The 22,686-nt window shown below is 42.6% G+C and overlaps 2 protein-coding genes across 3 annotated transcripts; one reads left to right on the forward strand and one right to left on the reverse strand.

The window, feature by feature from the left end:
* Positions 1-176: 176 nt before the first annotated feature.
* On the reverse strand, positions 177-4,634 carry znf518a (zinc finger protein 518A). The gene is made up of 3 exons (XM_076743382.1): positions 4,288-4,634; positions 1,132-3,369; positions 177-974 (listed from the first exon to the last, which is right to left on the reverse strand). Exons 2-3 carry the CDS (start codon positions 3,353-3,355, stop codon positions 301-303), a joined length of 2,898 nt encoding a protein of 965 aa, XP_076599497.1. The 5' UTR covers positions 3,356-3,369; positions 4,288-4,634; the 3' UTR covers positions 177-300.
* Positions 4,635-8,892: 4,258 nt separating this feature from the next.
* Positions 8,893-12,963, forward strand: ccnj (cyclin J). Of its 2 annotated transcripts, XM_076743466.1 has the most exons (6): positions 8,986-9,052; positions 9,272-9,363; positions 10,143-10,353; positions 10,434-10,733; positions 11,542-11,701; positions 11,957-12,888. In XM_076743466.1, the coding sequence occupies exons 2-6, from the start codon at positions 9,295-9,297 to the stop codon at positions 12,336-12,338; spliced, it is 1,122 nt and encodes a 373-aa protein (XP_076599581.1). In that variant the 5' UTR covers positions 8,986-9,052; positions 9,272-9,294; the 3' UTR covers positions 12,339-12,888. The 2 variants fall into 2 exon arrangements, with proteins under 2 accessions (XP_076599583.1, XP_076599581.1); XM_076743468.1 differs by lacking the exon at positions 11,542-11,701 and having other exon boundaries at positions 8,893-9,052; positions 11,957-12,963.
* The last annotated feature ends 9,723 nt before the right edge of the window (positions 12,964-22,686 follow it).

Consider the following 22,686-nt stretch of genomic DNA (forward strand, 5'->3'; position numbering starts at 1 on the left):
TGAATGATCGACGCCACGGCCTCGTGGCCTTACAAATCATATACAAAGAGTCTTTATCGAGCTACTCAAACTGGGAGAGAGACAACAGGTAAATGTTTCAGTTACCCTGAGAATGTGAACCCTCCAGGAAGCGTGATAATCGTGTGATTCTCCTCAAAACCAACCAATCATAATTAAGACCTAAAACAGCTGGGGAGGCCGACTATCACCCTTTCCATTCTTGTTATGTCGTATTGCAAAGTCAGCGTTTTTTTCCCAGGCTGTTTTTTTTTTTTTTTTTTCATCCAGTGTGTGAGACATTTAAGAGTTTTCACAGTTTGGCCTTTTCCACTCCATCAGATGTCGCTGCCGATGGGTCACCCACGACTCCTCACAGGTGAAGACCCTGCCGCAAAACCAGCATCGAAACTTCGTCTCGGCGTCCCGTCTGGGAGAGGCTGCGCCCACCACTTCGTACTTTTTCCTGCTCAGCCTACGAAGTTTCAGTTTCAACATGAACCTCTCCTGCACAGAGTTTTTAGCATGCCCAGCAGAGGCAGGTCGGGCTTCTGTCGGGTCTTCCGTCCTCGGGGCCTCACCGTTCATGGCTGAGAGTGCCATCGCAGTTCTCCGTGACAGTATGACCTTCTGCACCTCTCCTCTGTATCTATTGATGACCTCCATGATCCTGGCGACCTCCGGGATGTCGGCGTCTGGATGATTTAGCACCACGACAGGCTGGTCTCCCGCTGGACGCTTTACCAACTGAGATGGACTTATGGCGACTAACTTGAGGGTCCTCTCCTGGTTTTTTGGGACTGGCTGCCACTGATGCTCAGAGGCTGGTGAGGACTCCTGATGGATGGCTTTCACTACAGGTAAGATGCTGTTGCTGAGGAGATCTGGGCAGTCTGCAGGCACTTCTCCATCTCTCACCCCCTCAACAGTCTGCTCTGAAGAGAGAGCGGGGCTTAAATCTTTAGAGTTTATGTTACCTGCAAGAGAAAAGGTGAAAATGCTCATTTCAGCAGGTTTGCTACTGCTCCATTGTAAACAGAAACTGAACATTCAAATGTATGCAGAAAAAAATGCTGCGGCATGTTAAATACTCAACCATTATGCCTATGCAGGAACTATAATTTGCCATCTTACCCTGTGGTGTAATAAGAGGTTGGGAAACAGGGGAAGCCTTGGTGTAACTGCTGTGAGGAGTCACTCCGTCAGCAGCTGAATTCATCCCATTGTCTGACACATGGCGCTCCACGCCACCGCCTGATGTTTGGAGCTGTGCATTCTCGAGGCACGCTTCTACTTCAGTTACCACCGCAGATGACTGGGCCGTCCCAGCTGAGGCGCTCGGGTTAACTTCTGCTTCCAATAATGGCAGCGACTTCTCTGCATCATCTTGCATTTCTTCGTGCGTTGACCGCACGCCTTCGAGCGTGACAGGTGTGTTCCCGTCTGTATTCTTAGACCCCGCCGGCTCTGCGGCACAACTGGGGGGTGGTTCTTCTCGTGGCTCTGAATGCGGAATGGAAGCGACGGCTTCAGAGGGGTCGTCCAGGTCAGCGTTGGAAGCTTTGGTCCATTTCTTCTGGTGGTCTTCTGTTAGCAGCGTGCTCTGGAGAATCGGCGCCGTCTCCTCCAGTGTCGTATGAGGGCTTGGCAGTCCATGACATTCATCTGTCGGACCACCTCCTGATAGAGAGCTTTGTGACACCCACTGCTTCTCCTTCACTGGATTCTTCTTCAGCACTATCTTTAAGGCCACTCCTGCTGACTTCTTGTCCACATTTTTAGATCTGGCCTTTCTTTTTTGCCTCCTCTTTTTTGGTGCTACTTTATGAACGGTTGTCTGCTCTTCACTCTCATTTGTCACCTTCAGCTCATTGGAGATATTAATCCCATCGTCATGCATAGGTTCCTCATGGTGTTTACCATGTTCCTCGAGCGCCTGATTGGTTGTTAATTCCCGATTCTCTCGGTTTTCCTGCATTTGAGCGCACTCAGACGGCTCGTTCTGGGCTGGCGGCGAGACGTCGTTATTCAGTTTGGTTTCGGTCTGTGGGGCGAGTGTGTGATCATTCAAATTAGACTGACATGCATTTTGGTCGGCTGCACAGCGAGCATCATCAGCAGTGCTTTCTGGGAAAACACTTTCCTTATCTGACGATGTCATCATTTTCAGCTTTTTAGCATATGTGGCGCCGTTCTGAGCGACAGTTATCTTGTTCTTGACCGTCAGGACAGTCAGATCCGACGAGTTCGACATGATGCCGTTCTCGGACTTCGGATGGAGATTCATATCTTGGGGGACGTTTGACAGAACGGTTTTAAGAGCCTTGGTCCATTTCTGATCGCCGCTTTCCCCGGAAACAGATTTCATCAAAAACTGCTGCGTCTCCTCTAGTGTTGTTTGTGGATCTGACAGATGGCAGTATTTGTCCAGGAACTCCCTGCCTGGCAGAGAAAGGCAGTCCTGTGTCAGCCAACACATTTCCCTAACTGCACTTCTCGTTAACCTAGGTTTGATTTTCGGGATTGGGTCATTTGGTTTCATTGCTATGGAATGAACCTCCTTCTTCGTCTTCTTCCTCTGATTCCCATTGGGGCAAACGTGGACAGCTTTAATGTGCTTAGCAATCAACAGTTTCTGGGACGCCTCATAACCACAGTGCTGACAATGCAAAGTCTGAGTGGTCGCTTTCGGGCCAAGCTTATTCTTGTACTTTGTGTGCGGCGACAGATCATCGTTCGCTCCTTCCAGGCCCAAGCTGTGTGCGAACGTGTGCTCTAGAAATACAATAACGTCACCTGTGGAGAATTTCTGACACACTTCACATGAATATTTGCCATTGTGGCAGTGACACATGGTCAGGTGTGCGCTGAATTCAGGCCATGTGCGCTGAACATTGTCATCACAAATGCTGCAACTAGAAAAAGTGTCCTTGTGGCTTAATAGATGAACCTGAAAGTAGGAGAGCTCATGGGTGCTAAAAGTGCACACACGACAGGAAAAGACTGGTGGGCTCCCTCTGTGTTTTTCCTCATAGTGTCTCACTAAGTCTTTGGGAACATATTCCACATTGTCCCTACATTGAGAGCATGTGAACCTGAGTGTATTTCCACCGTCATCTGTCCTCTGCGGACTCTGCTGTGCTTCCTGGGGGGGCTTCTTTGACGAAGGCCACACTGTGCTTTGCTCCCACTCCTCTGCTATCTTCTTTGGTCCTTGCTTATCTTCAGTCTGCATAGTTGGGGGCTGAACGGCAGTCTTCCTGAGGTGGAGCCGTTTGCACCAATCTCTATTCTTCTTGTTGACGCGCCGTTTATTGCCTCCTGAGGAGGCAACTGCGCTACTATCCACCGAATCCATGGTTTCACAGGTTCCTGAAAGTGCAGAAAAGAGTCAACAGATACACATGACAGCTTCACAACATGCTTTAAATCCAGGAGTGTTTTCTGACGTGTGTGCTGTTGTCATGAAAAGAAGCAGCTTGTGTTTGTGTGTGTGTGTGTGTGTGTGTGTGTGTGTGTGTGTGTGGACTGATGTTTCATAACGTTACAGAAAGCCCATAAGAAGAAGTTGCATTCACGGTCCTGCTCTGCATGTGACTTCACAAAGTCCACCTGTTGCAGGCTGTGCTGCAGAAAGTCTCTGCACGGATATGGATTCATTGCATTCACATCAGGTGTAAAAGCACGAACTTCAATCCGAACCACCCACCAGGTGCAGGAAACTGCGCTCACCTGCACACACAGTAGTTCTGAACCTCACGCTCCGCTTAAAACACGAAGAAAGGCGCTACGATGGGAGGTGCAATGAAAAACCTCCCAAAACCAACAAATGCACCAATAAACAGAGTACATTAGCTTGAGGGAGCGCTTCTTAGTCGCATATTAATCGGTGAATCCTGGTGCCATTGTGCACTTTGACTTAACCACAACAAAGTGATGAGCCTGCCTTTGTAGCGAGCAGCGACCGCCTCGGGAATTGCGAAGTTACGATAAAACTCTCCAACCGAGAAACAATCAGAATCGATGTCCTTTCGTGCACAAACACACGGTGCAGTTTAGCATGTGGGCTAACTGTTGAAACGCTTTCTGAAACGGCGTTTGGGTGATTTGAATTAACGCGACGCGACGAGAGCTTACAAAGACAAAACTTGAAGACTAAAAAACGTGGCTACAAAGTTACGCCGGAGCAGTTTTTAAGCTCACGTCGACTGAAATCTGCAGATAAACCCAGCGGGTGCTGGAGGAGACCCTTAAAGCCCAAGTTCTGTGCGGAGTTGTCTCGGTTTTTACCTTTTCTTTTGTGGAGAGCTTGACAGCTCAGCGAGTGGCAGCCATGATGGTTTCATACGGGGATTACAGCCTGTGAGCTGCTTTAGCCTTTAGCCTGGTTCCTCCTGTCCCGGGCCTGCCGCTCCACACTGACACCGAGCTGCCTTCATGCAAATGTCGCTCACCGGGCTTTCATGGGGCGTTTAATTCATGTATGGATAGTTCGCTTCTGTCGGCGTACTTGGCAAAAACAGCCCCGAAATGCTGTAAAAACATTTCGGGCGAGCGTTAATGAAGCACTTTCTCCAACCAAAGCACCCTCAGCTGGTAGCTACACCCGTCAGCTGCGTTTGTTTGCACTGAAAACTGCACTCAGCTCCTGTGCAGGACACTGACGGTGCAGCATGGACACGTGAAATAATTATGCCGAAATGTTCATACGTGTCATTGACAATTCATTAAGCACTTATACAACGTGTCCTTGTAAATAAAGGCTGCCGGACACGCAGTTTGTAGGTCAGCTATGACATCTTTAGCTGCAACCGCCTGAAAATACACTGAAACGTTCAAGGACTTTGGTGGTCAAAGGCGTCTGTGCAGCAAAGCTACTGAACTGAACTGCAGTGTGTGCATGATTGAAAGTTAGTAAAAGTTGAGCAGTATCTCATCAGTGTTCTGCTCTTATTCTAGTTTTGTCTGAATATAAAAAAAATCAGTATTACACAAGCAAATACTTAGATACTAAATGCATGACAATAAATGATATCAATTGCTATAATTAGTTCAACAAGCCAGCAATAAGAGCATGATCACACAGAAACCTGACGTCATGGAGGTCATCCATGACTCATTGTTTTTCCTGTGTGCGGTCAGCTGGCTTGTGCTTCAGTGCAGTATGTGCCTTAGCATTAATGTAATGCCCATTATCTTTCAATGCACTCAGGGCTGTAGGTTACTTGTGACTGAAGCCGGGCATCATTTAGGTCTGGCCAGTAGTTCACAAACCACAATGAAGAGCTGCTCCTCACGGTTCAATAACAGCAGTGAAAATAGCCCACAGGGCCCATGTTTGGTAAATGTGGCCCACTTTAGAGCAACTAGATGACAGGCTGGAGATTAATTCACACCAGTGACCTTTGAGTGATCTTGAATGGGATTCTTTAACATGAATGTGTAAAATATATATGCTGTATATTCACTTAACAGTTGTTTTAGAGCCATGGAGGAAGTCATTTTAATGTGTGACTTCATGTAGTTCAGAATAAGCACGTCACTGTGGCCCTAAAGTAGCCTTGATATGTAAGCTTTTGACTTTAATTGTGAACTTAGTCAGAAATGACTGCACACATTCACACCATCATTCTCATATGACTTGGTTTGTCGTTGAATCATATGTGAACGAGTCTATGGGCAGATTGACCTTTGTCCTGCCAACAACTTGGAACACAGCCCTCCCAGAACTGAGACTGGGTAAAGAGCATTTGTCCTACCAAAGAATGTCTGAAGTACAGCAAAAATCAATGGTTCAGATTTAGAAACCCTGTGAGTCATTCAAGATCTTTGGTGACTCCCCCTGAGCGGAATATGTGAGGCACCTAAAACATGACGTCCCCTCTGAGGAAGCGCACAGCTGGTACTGATCAATATCTGACTGCTTACATCCTCTACTTTGGCGTCTCTGTCTGGCTGTTGGGAAAAAAGAGCAGCAGTGAGCTGTTCATGTACACAGGTCAGTGGATGTCAGCTGCCCTCCAGCTTGGCCCTGCGTGACACCGGGGCAAAGAAAAGCAGAGGAAGCATGGCCACCAGCTCCCTCCACCCAGGGCACCATTTGTTTCCTCTGGGAGACAGATGCAGTCCATTAAGAACCACCTCAACAGCTTCTACCATAGAGCAGCGAGCATTACCAGTCCTCTTAAGCCTCACCCCCTGCTCATAACCACAATCTCTGGACTGCTCGTTTTTAATGACTTAAGCACAAAATGGAACTGCCATGATGTCTTTTTTTAGTTAATTTTTATTGAGTTTGCAGCAGGGCCCCCTACAGAACATGTAAAGAAATAAAAAGAATATAAGGTTGCTTCCAGCACAGTATAACTGCTAACATGATGGTATGATATATATATATATATATATGGGGGGGGGGGGGGGGCAATCCACTGTTCAAGATACACTTCCTGACAAGAGATGGTTATGACACAGTTGGATCATGCTGGCTCCATGAATGAAATCTCAGTTCATCATGTTAGCTCAACGTGGTCGACATCCCTCCATAGCTCCAGCTAAAATCTCCCATGCTGCTTCAGTGTACAAAGTGTCTGTAATGATATATGTATATAATCAGTTTCACTCTGCATCATCACCATCATTGGGGTGTTCAGGTAACTGGGGACAGCGCGTGAAGATCAGTTCCTCTGACGCTGATAGACAGACGCAGTGTAACATTGATGTTGTTTTAACCTATCTGGGTCAGATTGCCTTGTGTGTGCTGCTGGGGCAAAGTGACCCATTTTGAATTCGTACTACGAAAAATGAACAACAGAGCAGATGGGCGTCTCTAAATGTTATATACAGTCAGAAAATATCAGCTCAAAACAAATTGGATATCTAGAGCCTAATACATGAAACCCCAGTCTCAGTTTCTTTTCAGGATAGAGTGGTTATTTATCAAAGACAATGACTGGCAGTTTCATTTCAAGTGCAGTCTAGGTTTGGGTAAATGGCTGTCATTATATACTGCATGACATAGATATAGGTATATGTTAAGTACTTTTCCATAGTTTTTATTTCCACATTCTTAAGCCCCTAAATGTCCCGGGTCAAGTTGAACTGGCTCATCTCAGCATGATCAAGTGAGTTTCTCTAGTAGTAGTTTCTCTATTTATTTGCACTTCTGTCTTTGTGCTGCTTTGACACCTGATTTTTTCTCTCTGGGTATCAATAAAAGGATTATCTTATCTTATCTTATCTTATCTTCAGCACAGTATGTTAGAGAAGGCTTCCCTCAATTTACTGCCTGCTTCTGTGCAGCCTAATGAGCACACCTGTCATTCTTGCCTGGATGACTGTATCGTTGTGTGTCATTATCACTGCAGTCACATGGTGGCAATGCAGCACCAGGATGAAGCATGCAGAGCAGCTGCATAAAAATAATGCTGGTACCTGAGATTTTAATATATGTTTTTAATCACAGCCTAGGCTAGACTCATCAAATTCAAAGAAAGGTATATAAAGCAAGTTATTTACAACTTTATGCTGAGAATTTTGTTGACAATGTGAAAAAAATTGGGTGTTTTTCTTCTTTATTTTAGAGAACACATGTTCATGAACAGTATGTACTCAAAAATCTGTCCACACCAGAGATGCATATACGAAGTTACCAGAGAGGAAAAACAAGAAAAAGTCATCCCCTTCAACACATAAAAAGGTCTTTATCCTGAAACTGCGTTCTTTGCTCAGTTGTCCTTCTGTAATGCTGAATCCAAAAATATTCTGCCATACATACAACCAGAAAACAAACGACAGATTGTTTCTTCTTCTAGTTCACAGAAAGTGCAAGAATAATCTACGTCAGTTCCAGTTCTCTCTACTGTCTTTTTTGCTGGATATCTTTCATGCAAAACTTTACACTCATACCGCATGTGCTACACGCATGTGCCTGTACCGCGCAGGGCAGGCGGAACACCTGACCTGCGTGACGACCCCAGTCTTAAGTAAGTATGGCGCTATTTGGGAATTAATATCATGCATATTTGCCGCATTGAGGTAAGACGATGGTTCAATCTTGAAGTGTCTGCCTTGTCTTATATGGACAGGTTAAAGTTGCACTATAGTCTATTAGGGCTAGACTTGTAGTCTAATACATACATACATACATACATACATACATACATACATACATACATACATACATTAAATGTGACGATGTAAAACAGATTGTGTTTGCAATAGAAACATAATAAACAGCAGTTGACACTGGCTAACGTAGTTGTGTTTAAAATTAGTGAGATTGTCAAAAATGTATTTCTATCCACCCCCACAGCCACTTAATGCCGGAACCTTTTCTGATACGTACTTGTAGTACGTGAGTTCACCTACTTGTACTGTGTTGCATTATTATTACTGTTGTTGTTTACGGTCAGTTCAAATGTTTATATGAACATAACATTGTATTACTCAAACAAGTATGACAGCTGAACAGACGCTCGCCCTCATCATCAGCCTCTCCCGTCATCTATGCGCAGTTGCACGTGCTCGATCCCAGCCCGGACGCGCTCTTTAAAATGGATTGATGCTTTCAAGTGCTAATCGGAAATTTCCCACTTTCCTCAGAAAATCGCTCTGGTAGACAGAACAAATTGGGACTTGAATATTCCTTGTTCAAAGTCGCGCTCACCAACATTTAGAAGGTTATTTCAACAATGAATTGAGCGTGTGTTTAGACGTTCATTTTTTAGGGAAATAGGCAGGATAAAACATACGATGTTTTAAATAATGTGACCTTGTAGCAAAAATGTGGTATGTTACGCTATTTTACTACCAGTGTTTTGTTTTTCTTCAAAATCGCCTTTTGGCTCTCGCGGCTTCATTTACGTTGGTTGTTCGTGCGCTCTTAACTAGAGCTTCGTGTTTCCGGTAGCATTTGAAGGCAGCAGCAGCGTTCGCTGAGCTCGTGCTGAGCCAAAGAGCCTCTGATTACAACAATGAGTGTGAGCGAACGTGTCCGGCTCGGTTGAATAGAAGTTGACTTAGGTGAAACTGTCCCTTCACTACATATGCTCATCGGGTGAGTCTACACTTTTGAACCATCCACATCTTTTATTTCCAACTGTAGAAAAATACAATGAGCGACATGCGACTGATGGCGGTGTCCTCCACCGATCTGTAGACACTGTAGCGAGTTCAAAAGTGTGCTCGTGCATCTGATACTTCTTTTCCGTGTGCAGAACATCTTTGGCAGTAAGTATGAGCTGATGGATTGCTTCTCACACGATTTGTCTTTCAGAGGTTTTCAAAGCAGCGTGTTAAATGGAGCTGGAGGACCAATGGTGGAAAGGACAACTCGCTGCAGATATTTACCAGTCGCTCCGATACAAAGTGAGTAAGACACTAACTTCAGTCACTGTTTGTAAGTGGAACATCAGTGAGAGACCTTTAACTGTTTCTGTCTTGTGTCATGGTTCAGCTTCATGCATAATCTCTTATCTTTGTTTGGTGCTCTCTTTGTTTGTATTTATTTACATGTGCCATTGTTCAGTCTGTGTTCTTTGTAGTGAATACGTGTGTCTTCGTGTGTGTGTGTGTGTGTGTGTGTGTGTGTGTGTGTGTGTGTGAGCGCGTACGTGTGTTAGAGCGACTGATGCCAGATTTTTAGGCTGATGCCTATTAAGTCGATTAAAAATCTGATGATGTATTGGTCGGTTTTAAAATCAATGCATAACATAAACATTTTTGCTAATAGTAAAACTTTTTGTTTAGGCTATTTTTTCAGTATTGTGCCCATAATATGTAATGAGAAAGATACTGCAGTTAAAAAGGAACTACTGTTTGCTCTCTGAGGGACAAAACTATGTCATGGAAACTCTTTCTGAATTATGTCAGGCACATTTCTGCTCTCTGCTCTTCCTATGCTGTAGTGTCTTCATACTTACCAGCCAACACATGCCGTGATCAGTATCTGTGATGAGTTTATATCATACCAGAACAATTTATCTGGCTGGAGTGTGTGTGTGTGTGTGTGTGTGTGTGTGTGTGTGTGTTGCATCTATTTTTGCAAGTATGCTGTGTATACATGAAAGCCGAATCAAATAAAACAACACTTTAGTGACCATCAGGTCTGTGTGCTCTTGGATCTCAAACAACATGTTGTCTAACAGGAGCTCAAGCTGCCTTCCTACAAAGGCCAGTCCCCTCAGCTCAACTTGAGACAATACTTTGCGGACCTCATAGCCATCGTCAGCAACCACTTCAGGCTGTGTCCAGCCGCCAGACACCTGGCTGTCTACCTGCTGGACCTCTTCATGGACCGCTATGACCTCACGGTGCAGCAGCTTCACATGGTCTCACTCTCATGTCTTCTTTTGGCCAGTAAGTTTGGAGCTGACCTCACACTCTAGCACGTGGCTGTTCCATCTCTGCATGGTGTCACGTTTTGCTCCTCATTGCAGGCAAGTTTGAGGAAAGGGAGGATCGGGTCCCCAAGCTGGAAACCCTGAACAGCCTGGGCTGCATGAGCTCCATGAACCTAGTCCTGACCAAGCAGGTCTTACTTGACATGGAGCTACTGCTGCTGGAAACCTTCCAGTGGAACCTGTACCTCCCCACAGCCGCTCATTTCATAGAATACTGCCTGTCTATTGCTGTCCATGAGGGAGACCTCCGCGATGGCTGGCCTATGACCAGCCTGGAGAAGACCAAACTATACATGGCCAAATATGTTGATTACTTCCTTGAGGTTTCCTTGCAAGGTAAGTTTCATTTCATAAGATGTTTAAACTTCTTAGTCTTAGATATGGCCCTCAGTGTGTCATCAGAACTACAGGGGTCCTTGAAGGAGTTTAGACGGGTCCCAAACTTGGAGAAAAGTTCAGCTACAAGAACATATACCAATGACATAGTAAATCACACCACTCACATCCCAACATACTGTGATGAAATCAAACAGCTGAGTTACTCTAATAATACACTGCCCTACACAGGAAGAGAGCGCTAAATGCAGAAGCTGTCAAGCTAAGAAGAGTTGAAAGAACAAAAATGCCTCTTTAGGCTGATATTGTATGCCGTGGTTACCACTGCTCTGTTAAGCTAGTTAGCTTTAGCAGGAGTTTAGCTTGGTATTCTCTATCATTGTTTTATTTTAGTAGAGTCAATGTGTTATGTGGAACAACAAACTGAAACACCAAGATGTTTGTTCATCAAAATGTCTCAAAATAGCTAGAAATCAGTAAGTGGATGTAGATTTAGCTTGAGCTAAGGCTAGCTGTGTCTCAGTAGCTAGCTGTCACTTGCTGTAGTGTAGCACTCTTAGCTGTCTCATTGGCAGTAAGTGTGATGGCAGCTTTGACAGCCTGTAAATGACTGAACCAGAGTGAATGACTGCTCAGTTACTGCAGAGTTTCTGTGCTGTTTTCACACAAATGTGTATGGCATGATAATATTTTCTCATGTAAAACAAACCTAGGAAGTTAGCTAGATTCTGGCCTTCAGTCTGTTTGGACCAATGAAGAATCCATCGCTGCTTGTGCTCATGCATTGCTGTTTTCTTTTGTCCCCCAGATCATGTGTATTTGTGTTTTGCCCCCTCACTGGTGGCAGCTGCATGTGTGGCCACCTCCCGCCTCATTCTCCACCTGTCCCCTACATGGCCACACCGACTGCAGCGCCGGACTGGCTACACATGGGAGAACCTAGTCCCATGTGCAGAGAAACTGCTCATGTGTGTATCTGTGTGTAAATGATCATGACAGTTGAAACGACCGTAGTCGCCAAAGACAGGTTAAACATACAGGAATTCATCTTGGTGTCAGTGATGCAGAGGGATACTAACAACTCACAGTACATGCTGACACACATTATACAAAGACCATAGGATTTAGCCAACAGTACAAGTAGCCGGTAACATACATTTCATGCTACACATTCAAAAAGAGACGCACTAATCAATAGCACAAATTTTGTTCTATTTTTCCAGTGCACATGACAGTGATGTTAAAGAGGCCGGCAAGCAGAAGTGTCAGCAGCCTGTCCAACAGCAGCAGCAGCAACAGCAGCAGCAGCAGCAGCAGGGCCAGACAGTGTACCACAGTTCAGGCCAGACAGCCACTGTGGCCCAGTACCTGCACCAGCCCGGCGTGCAGTATCCCCAGCACGCTCCGCAACCAGGCCTGGCCCCTAACCACAGGCCAGCCTCCTACGTCAGCCACTCCACCACCAGCCTGCAGGCTCCTAACGGCCCCCAGCACGGAAACACCCAGGGCATCACTACTTCACTGGATCCAAAGTCCAACATTCCCAGCAGGGCTTACCAAGTCAGCATGCACTACACCTGCTCCGCTCCGTGCTTTGACAGATGAGGGATTTTCAGGGTGTAGTCATTTTTGGGGAGTAAGAGATGTGATGTGTTTTCTCTTGAACATAGCAATACACTGAAGGAAAAATAGTGTTTTTAATTTGAAGAGACTTGATGAGATTGGTACAGCACTTTGAAGCGTACACAATGTGCAATATGGATACTCTGCTGTAAGTTTCTGTGGAGAGCCAGCATGAGGATTTTTTTGTTTGTTTGTTTGTTTGAGATACCAAATATGAGTGTTGTAATGGGGTGGCTAGAGGCAGAGTTTGCACCCCTTTACCGACCGAGTGTAACTGTATAATTTAGCTGCAGACCAAAAGTAATGAGTAATTTGAGCCAAATTACCTCAGAAGTATTGAACACACAAATACCTCGTGACCGTAGCCTTTAATCACAGTCACAAAAAGGGACTCTGTGGTTGAGATAAGAGAGTACAGTTTGTGTTTGTGTTCTGTTTTTGCTTTTTGTTTGATGAGTGTCATTCGTAAAACTATGAAGGAACACGGATGCCACAGTGTCTTTGCAGAGAGAGATTGTTGCTCTTCTGCACACAGAGGATTTCAGTCAGTGCTGTGCACTTCTACAATGAATGTTTTAAATAAAATATAAATCTGTTAGTTGAACTGAGATTTTTGTCCTGTTGAGTCCTTTGATATTGCCTGAAAATGATAGTTCTGCTTTAAAACAGTGTCATATAATTGCATACGGAAATCAATTCAAGTCATCAATTAATTTTAGTGTCTGAGTGAGAAACCTGGACGTGCAGCAGTAACCAAACATGCACTGTAGCTGAAACAAAATACTTGAAGCTGATTTTTGACCATGTGGTCAAAAAACCCCAACAATGACTGCATGTAGTTGGATTTTGTGAGATTTTGGCCACTTATTTACAATGAGGGAGACGCAGCAAAACCAGCCAACCTCAATTTTACCAAAGAACACGCCAGAGGTCGGTGACACAAGACTTGCACAGTTCACTGACAGTGAACCCAGGTGCAAGATAGACATCATCAGAACCTGGATTTGACCTTGCTCTGAGCATCGCCTGTTTTTCTTTCCTTCCCAGACAAACATATATCCATCTTGTAATGTGCATGCTGCACTGGGGAGTGTAACAGTTCAAGTGTGCGGTCTCAGTGCTGGTAGACTACACTCAGTTTCCACTTTATTAAGTACACACGTGCAGTCTAATGCAATACAGTACAACTGTTTTGCCTTAAAATCTACATTTGTGATGCCTGTTATGTACATTGTTTATACTGTCATACAGACGTTCATTCAATTCTATATTTTAGCTCTGAGCTCATAGTTGGTGGTGTTCTACTGGACTGCATTATATTCAGAGGTGTTTCTAATATTCTGGCCCACTCATGTATGTAAATGGAAAGGACCAAAAAAATAGAAATACCTCTAAATATAATGTAGCCCAGCACAGCATCATCATTATTTTCCTCAGTAAGGAACAAAGTCAGCTTTACACATTGCTGCCAATGTCACCAAAAACTGATCATGAGCTTCATAAGGACAGATGTTATGGCAGAGCTGTTGTATTGGATTGCATTGGAATGTACAGCCCCAGTTCCAAAAATGCTGGGGTGTTGTGTAAAATGTCAGTAAAAACAGAATGTAATCATTTGTGAACAAACTCTCTCCATCCTCGCTTGTGAACGACCGAGCCTTTCCAAATGCCCCTTTCATACCCAATCATGATACTCTCACTTCTTACCAGTGAACCTGTTTACCTGTGGAATGTTCCAAACAGGTGTTTTTGGAGCGTTCCACATCTTTCCCAGTCTTTAGCTGCTCCTGTCCCAACGTGTTTGAAACGTGTTGCTGAATCAAATTCAGAATAAGCAGATATTTACTCTCTTTGTACTGTTTTCAATGTTCCAGGTTCTTGTCAAATGACTTGCAAAATGCCTGTCAAATGTTGGTGGTGTTTTTGGTGTTGTAGTAAACACATTCTACCTGTTCTGCAGGCGAGAAAGTGACAGGGACTTATGGGGTCGTGGAACCAGCAGGAAGAGCAGTCAGTTAATAAAAAATGTAATTTCCGGCTGAATGTTGTTCAAAATAGTGAAACTAAGGGTGCCCTAGGGTTTAAGGTGCCTTTATTGAATGCCATGCCCCATCTCCTTCTCTCTCCCCTCATTCCCTGTTATCTCTCTACATTTCACTGTCTAATAAAAGCATAAAACACCCAGAAACAGTCAAAGTAATGCATCATAAACAATATCTGAAAGAAAAGAACAGCATAAATGGAGTTAGTGTATGAACAATGAACGCCATTCAAGATATTCCCTCATTTGGCATTTTGATGATGGTGCAACACTGTCTAAAACCTCCAAAGTCTCCCAGCTGTGTTCTTAACTGTTTACGTCATTTTCAGACTCATCAAACCACTTGTTGACCCTGTATGAAAGCACATGTATTCATCATGTTCCTGCACTTATTCATTCAATTTTTGACTTTCAGTACCTTGATTTGAATTCATCATAACAGCAGTAAGTCTTTGCTGAGTGTAAATATGTTCAGTAATGTGTGACTCTATCTGCAGTATTTGAGTCATACAATGCCTGCCAGTTTATTTCCAGTGGCAAGGCAATCCACCGTCAGCAGGGGGCAGTATATGCCACATCTCTGTTGATGATTTTCATCTCAGTGGATTCACTGCTCTATTATATTCTTGCATGTGGGCTGTCTCTCCTAAACAAATGAATAAAAATAAAGAAATAAAAGCTTCACCAAAGTTTTCATATTCTCATATTCTGCACTGAATAAAGACATGCCAGTAGTCTGTGCGCTCCAAAATTCATCTTAGGCTGCTAATGTGTTCAGGATACAGACTCTTTGGAAGCCTTTGTTCTCTGGTGATAAAAGATGTTGAACAGAAGTGTCAGTTGTTGTGCACAGATCATTTGTCATACTTCACCAGGGTATTACATTCATTCTCATTTCTCTCAAGATTCCAGCTCATTTCACACTTGTTTTCAAGGCTCTGAACGTTGGGTCATTTAACTGGTCATTCAAAGCTTGGAAAGGAATATCCTAAATATTTATTCTAGTACATTAACATTGCGTACATCTGAGGTGAACAACACGCCCACACTCTGCTGGGCATCAGAGGAAAAGGGCAAGTTCAGAATCGGACACAAAGCCAGTCTTAAAGTTATATAACATCCAAGTCAATTTGTTTCCATTCCACTCCACTTTGTTTATTCACCTCTGAAATCGTGGCTATATTTTTAAGGAAACCCCAAGGGGTCTTGATAGACTCTAATTAAAGTCAGTTCCTGTTCTAAAACAATGTGGTCAGGTCTGACGGAAACAAAACTTCCAGCTAAACCTTTAATACACTCCTGATTCTGACATATCACGATGTGGCAGGCCTACTGAAATAGCATTTCCACTCTAGGGTTATACACTGCAGAGCTTCCTGTGGAGGAGGAAGTAGACTGATGAACCTGGTTTAGGCTTCACTGCTCCCCCTCCCAAACACTGCTGTTCACTGTTCAGCAGCCAAAACCAGTAGGTGGATTTATGAAGCCATCCAGGAAGCTTTCTCTTAACCACCTACTTATTCACTGTTTCCTATTGTGTCTGGGTACAGGCCAGCAGTTGAGTAGCCACTAACTCGCACGCCTTTCAAAATACATCGTGGCTCAGCGTTGATCCTTTTGTCAGTCTGCACAAAGGTGGTTAGTGTGTGATCAGGGTGACGCAGGAAAACCACAACGAATATGGTTAAGTCATACCATCCGGCAGATGGGTTGAGCTTCTCCTCAGTGAGACTGGAAACGTGTACTCTCAGTTCTATATGATCGTTTTTAAATGTCCAGACAAACAGTCGGAGAAAGGACTTAAATGACTTTCACATACTTTTCTGTGGTTGCTAAAATATTGCATGTGAAAAACCAGTCCGCCCACCCATCCATCTGTTACTCCATGCATACTAACAGGATTTAGCAACTTCTTTTTTCCATATTCAGAATGTACATTTATGCATGCAATAATCAGTGTGATGTAATCCTCTGATAATTAGAGTGACCTTGGAAAGAACTTGTGTGGTTTGTCTTGGTGCCATTGATCAGCCCATAGCACAGCATGCCTCTTGAGCATGAATTTTCCCAGGGGAACAAAAACAACAGTAAAGCCTTCACTAGCGATTAAACATCCAGGCCATCCATAAAAGTTGCAAAAGCAACGTTGGTAATATAATTGGTCACACTGAGAGGCGCTGGTACTTTGGTCCATACTCCATGAATTTTCTCCTGATGACAGCACAGTTTTCCCCTCTGAATTCAGCATCATGACCATGGAAAAAAGTTCTGTCTGCAGCTTTTGAAATATTGAGCTAAAGGGTTTTGACATCCTTGAGAGCAAAACTGTACAGCAAGGTTCCCTTTTATTTGTCGGATAAATAAGCACCTTAGAGGCATTCTGAATCACATTAGTCATATTCCATCACAATGAAATGGGGCTGTTAGAACGGGTGCTTAGTATATAGAACCTTCTAATACAGAGGACTCATTTTTCAAATATAGCGTTCTATCTGGGGCAGACAGATAGATATCAAGAGTTTTTACACAGTTTAGTCTCACCACACACACATCTTTAAGCTGACAATTCAATTCATGAAGTTTACAATGCATTTCAAAGACATTAGAACTAAGTGTCTTTATGAATTTCTGCTCCTTCCTCTCCCTATTTTACTGTCCCTCTGTCCATCCACTTTTTTCCTTGTCATCAGATTACATCAAGTACAGGTATAAGCTAAACAGCACAAACCCAGTTAGGAGCATGTTCGAACTAGCATGAGATCACTAAAATGTTGGTCCTCCTGTGTGCATTATGATCAGCGATTAGGACTTTGCAGGTAGAATTTTATAGAACCAAATAAGAGAATTAGTTGTTTTTCCAAGCATAAGGCCAATAATATATCACTCAACACATTACTTGCTGAAGAACAATTACACATAAGTAATTTTTTTTTTACAAAAATAACAGAACTTTTTTAAAGTCACGAAATGCACAGTGTAAGTTTCTAAATCAGATTTATGTCTGTTCAACAGTGGAACATTTTGTTGCATTTTATTTGACATTGACTGACACAACATGAGAACATCTGCACTGCTGGTGTCAGAGATTTTAAGCCAGACATAAAGCAACTAGGAGACATTATTTTTGGGAATATTATGGTCTTAGACAAACATGTAAATCAAAAGAGAAACAGGCCCTACACCAGGCCTTGTGGGACACCGTTTAAAGATTGCTTCAGAGTTTTTCAAGTTTGTCTTGATATAATACTCACATGCCTGTACTTACTGTACACTGGAAAAGTAAGTGATGGCTGTTATTGTTCTTCCCATCCTTACTCATGAAGAGATCCACTCATAGCGCAAGTCCAACGTAAGTGATATCCACTGCTCTCGCTCTGTACAAAAATGTATTCCAAAAGTTTGGCTGAAGCTTCAAAGAAATTCTGAACACCTGGCAGTCTGAGTTAGTCAAATCAAATAGGAGTCTTCCAAAGTGATGAAGTATGAAATTCCTTCTTTGTGTTTCCCCAGACAATGTTTCTTTAAACCCCAGTGGAGGGAGAGTCACACAAAGAGGGAACTTTTTACTGTACTGTCTTAACCTATCCTTTAAGATGCCTTGTTTAGAGTAATTGGACAGAAAAGTACGGTCCACAGTACTGCACTGCAACACTGCATGCATAGACTTGCAATAGAGTTAAACCTGAGTAGGGCATTGGTGATTTCAGCTGTCTCAGTATGATGGAGTTTTCTGCAAAGAGACTGAGATTTGTCAAATATACAGTTACAGCTCAGAGGAAACCACATTTTATAGCACTTCAGAAACAGAAGATAAACATGGTTACTGGCCCATCATCAAAATCAAGTCAAGGGAATCTAGGCTTTGTCTCTTTATGTGCTAGACAAAGGCATGCTTAAAACAGAAATAGAGATGATCCACAGGGAATTATTTATCACAGTCAAAACAGCAGAGCCAACAGTACCAAATAACTCTTTTAAGAGGGAGGAAGGAAGGAATGTCTGACTGGTTTGACTAAATCTGGTAAGTGACTGGTTAAAAGTCAGTAAGCAAAAAGAATGACAGCAGAGAAACAGAAGTATCAAAAGAATAAGCAATAAGAGCAAAGTTTGAGTTATACAGTAACTCTTTCTCTCAGAGAGAACCTGGCTTCGTTCAGTCAGAGCTCCTAAACTTCAAATGCTGAAAGCAGCATCACCTCCTCTGCTGTGAAGCCAAACGGCTCCTTCAGGCCATGCAGGCGAGAACTCATGTTTCTCTGTGTCTCTGTTCACAAGACATCAACAAGAGGGGATTGGTGACAGGACTGCTCCAAGGCACACTTTGGTACATTACTGTGTTTCATGTTGCTAGGGCCAAAAAACACTGTCACATCTAGAAAGGTAATTATAAAGATGACAAGAACAGTTGATTTGCTTATTAGATGTCATCTATCTTCCAGCAAATGAACACAGCAGACAGGATCAGAATTTAGCATCTCCTTTTATTATTTAGCTTCACAAGGCTACACGCGCTACCGACCCATGTGGCTAACTCACAGGCCGGGTCGTGAGTTGTTTTGTCACTCAACGTCAACATGAAAAGACAGTGTTAGCAGCAGCAGCTAATGTTTGCTGGTTAATTTGTCCTGTTTTTTCAATCGAAAGATATTCCTCAGAAAAAGATACAAAAGCCTGTTGAGAACAAAAAGACAGGCACTGTTGCCAACAAGCTAACAATGCTAACACTGGCTTTTCAGTTTGATGCTGAATAATACTGTAGTTCAAGCTCACAAGGTAGGTAGCATTAGTAGCCTTGTTAAGCTAAAGCTGAAAAGCCAGAGAGGCTTAGTGTGTCTGTGCTTATTTAGAGCAGCAGCCTCCAGTTGCTTGATTCAGACTAAGTTTAACATTTTTGATTGTCTAGAGCATGTGTCAAACTCAAGGCCCGCAAGCCGAATCCGGCCCGCCACGTCATTTCATGTGGCCCGCAAGAGCTGAAAAGGCACGATTGTCTTAAAATAAAAGTCTGTGCTGCTGACCATAAACTACATCTCCCGCAATGCATGTTGATTTTGTGACCCGCAAAATGATGGCACCCTGCTGCTAGATTGCAGTGTTTCCATTTCGCCGTTTAACTATGGGTTTTCTAACAAGTGATGATGCAGAAAAAGATCTACAAATAATCCCAAAATGCCAGAGAAGAGAAAAATTGATACAGAGGGAAGGCAATCTAATGAAAGATGGGAGAGCGAGTACATGTTTGCGCTTCAAGGAGAAAAATTGGTATGTCTTCTGTGTTATGAGGACATGTCGGTGATGAAGGAATACAATGTATGTAGGTTTCTTAACCTGATAAATTAAAGGGACTCATTTTATGATAACACGGAGCAATGTGCTTCCATCTATTTTTACATTTATGTAAATGCATGTACAGTATTTGTACACTTGAATAAATAATGATCAAATGCAGTTATTTAACAACATATTAAGGAGACTGCAAGCTTAAGAGAGGAGGAGGACGGCTGATTGGTTGGAGGATGAAGGGGAGGTGACTACTGACACGCTAACAAGTGATGAAATAAAATGTGTCAGGTTGAAAAGTGATTTTATGAAGAAAAGGAAATGACATGCAATGTGTGATAGTGAAAAATGCAAATGTGAAACAAAAGCAGACGTGAAAACAGTTATTTTGAAATAAAGTCTCCAATGAAATAAGTTTTATATCCAATTTTTTATCTTGTGCCAAGAAATTATTATCTTGTTTGAACAAGATACATTCAGATGATATTGTATTCAAAGTTTTGAAAATATATCTTCTATCGCTGCATGATGATCTCTCCTTTCTGTTCAGTTTGGCTGATTGATTTTCCTTCACTGCTCAGAGGGCAGATGGTACAGACACCAGCTCGCGTGAATATGTCACTGAGATCCCAGCAGCGTATTAAAGCGAGATGAGGAGGCCTTGCGCGTCAGTTTGTGACTGTAGAGACCTTTGCAGATTTAATTTGTCAGGTATCGCAATGCTTTATGATCAGCTCCCAGTAATGTTTTTCATAGGACCTGTCTGCTTCTCTCTGTCTTCCAGTTCACTTCAGCCATTCCTGTTGAAAATGTGCTTCAGCTGAAAAAACCTTACGTCCAGTGTTATTATTTTGATTTTGAATCTTTTTTTTTTATTTGTTCCTAGGTTCTGCAGCCATATTTACATCAGTAGGTGAAAAGATCTGTTTCGAAACACAATGTGAATCATCGCCAGTTCTAAAATAAATGTGCTCGGTATGAATGTCATGAAGCTTGTGCTGCATGCCTTCAGCTGCACCTGATATCTGACAGCTTTGCTCGTTTTGTCCAATACTCTGATGCTGTACTGAGCACACACATGCTCTATGCTGATATACTACAGTATGACTTGTAATACTCAACGTAGAAATCTAAATTTCCATCAAGAAACTAACCTTTATGTAGATAACAGTCAGGCCAGGGGGTCTCAACAACGGCAAATACACATTTAAGTCACATCTGGGTCATGGACATGTTTCTCTGTCAGTTATTTGTTGGCTTTAAATATACACAATGACATTAATAAAAGAAACAAAAAAGGTTATTCATATTTAGACAAACATATTGATTGTTTGATAAGATTACAGTCAAAATGATTTTGACGGTGCATTGTAACCTATTTCACTTGTACACTTTACATCCCACGAAAAGATAAAACAGGTTAAGCTGTAATGTAAATGTGAGCACACGTAGCACTCCAAACCGCACTGCCCAGTGCTTATTTTAGCCATTGCATAACAATGTTTCATAACCAAAATTCTAAAAACAGGCAGGATGCTCATTATGTGATAAGATCATTTCAAATTCAAATTCTATGCAGCCGCTCTGTGCAGTGACACTTTCATGCCACGATGAAAAAGATATTAGACATGACTCAGTCATCTCAAAAGCTGACCTCTTCTTTAAGTCAAGTTTCTCTCTTGCTGTTCAGCCGCTGCAGAACATGAGGTGGATCACATGCATGCAGGTCTTTGTCCTTCATCAATATCAAAAATATTATGCAGGGTCTTTTGCAGACCTGAAAACCTTCATTTTTTCAAGCATCCTCAACCTGTGAGTTAAACAAATACAAATAATTAATATGGCAGCACTTCAAGAACACACTGGGAGTATTGGAAAGCTTTTGGTTTAGGTTCATTTTTTATCGCATTACTGGAAGAGAAAGAGCAAACCTTCAAATAATAGAGGTCAGACTGTACTTGTAATATTCAGCCATCATATTTACGGCAGAAAAATAGAACTCTTCCTCCAGGGTGCTTAAACTTCTGAGAAAGAAATAAAGGCTGCGGTATGAATGTTTCCCAATTTAAGAGACCATTAAATATTATGAGCACAGACGGGACGGATGGGAGAAAGGTCACCCATAAAGTCGCGCTTTCTTTCCTCCTCTGCCTTCCATAATATGCTAAGTGTTCAAAACCAAGTGTTACCAGAGTGTCTCCCTTTTTCTTTTTCTCCTGTAGCCTGTGAAAAAGATGCACTACACCACTGTGATGTTGTGAAGAGGTCAGTAGCACCAACAACATTCAGTGAGACTTGACATGACAACAATCAGTAAAATATTGAATTGAATATTCATATGTCGTATGAATATTCAGTGTCAGAGTATTTTTTTTTTGATGTGTGTGACTTTCATTCTATTGTTTTTTTAACACATTCAAATGATATATGTCTTGATGTAGATGAGATGTAACTGGCACCTGTTGTTCATTGAATTGTCTTTTTACTTTTCAGTTCTATTCATACTGATTAGATTGTTTCCTGCTTCTCCAACTATTCATACTCCTTCAGCTGTTTCGTCATACAAATTAAAGCCAGCAGTGCAGTTTAGCTACCAGCCATTACTCATACTCCTCCGCCTGCTTCAGGAGCACCATTGTATCCAATTGTACGGTTGTGTCAGTGTGAGTGAATAGCTCAGCTAGTGAGAAGGACAGCCTTTATGTCAAAGAAATATTTGCATTATTTTGAATATGTGGGTGAAAAAGACAAGAACATCACAGCGAAATGCAAATTGTGCCTTGGTGGTAAGAGTCTGTCAACTGTGACAAGCTCTAGCTCAAATTTGAAGAAGCAGGTACAAGGTATTTCATGTTCTTCAAATAAGTCAACTTTTCTCCCTGCAGTTGAATTTTATGTTCACTTGTAATCAAACATAGCCATTAATAACCAGCTGTAAAGGGGGTACAGGCCTCTCTTATTCCTGCTATTAGTCTATGTATTGGCAGTATAATCAATACATACAAAGGG

The sequence above is a fragment of the Chaetodon auriga genome, chromosome 11 (genome assembly GCF_051107435.1).
Source record: "Chaetodon auriga isolate fChaAug3 chromosome 11, fChaAug3.hap1, whole genome shotgun sequence".
NCBI lineage: Eukaryota > Metazoa > Chordata > Actinopteri > Chaetodontiformes > Chaetodontidae > Chaetodon > Chaetodon auriga.

What these genes read in the sequence shown, in the direction of transcription:
- znf518a (XM_076743382.1), bottom strand. Translation starts at nt 3,355, where the DNA reads ATGGATTCGGTGGATAGTAGCGCAGTTGCCTCCTCAGGAGGCAATAAA. An exon ending in ACCTCTTATTACACCACAGG is followed by an intron (nt 975 to 1,131) that starts GTAAGATGGCAA and finishes TTTCTCTTGCAG; the next exon opens with GTAACATAAACTCTAAAGAT.
- ccnj (XM_076743466.1), top strand. Translation starts at nt 9,295, where the DNA reads ATGGAGCTGGAGGACCAATGGTGGAAAGGACAACTCGCTGCAGATATT. An exon ending in ACCAGTCGCTCCGATACAAA is followed by an intron (nt 9,364 to 10,142) that starts GTGAGTAAGACA and finishes GTTGTCTAACAG; the next exon opens with GAGCTCAAGCTGCCTTCCTA. An exon ending in CTCATGTCTTCTTTTGGCCA is followed by an intron (nt 10,354 to 10,433) that starts GTAAGTTTGGAG and finishes TCCTCATTGCAG; the next exon opens with GCAAGTTTGAGGAAAGGGAG.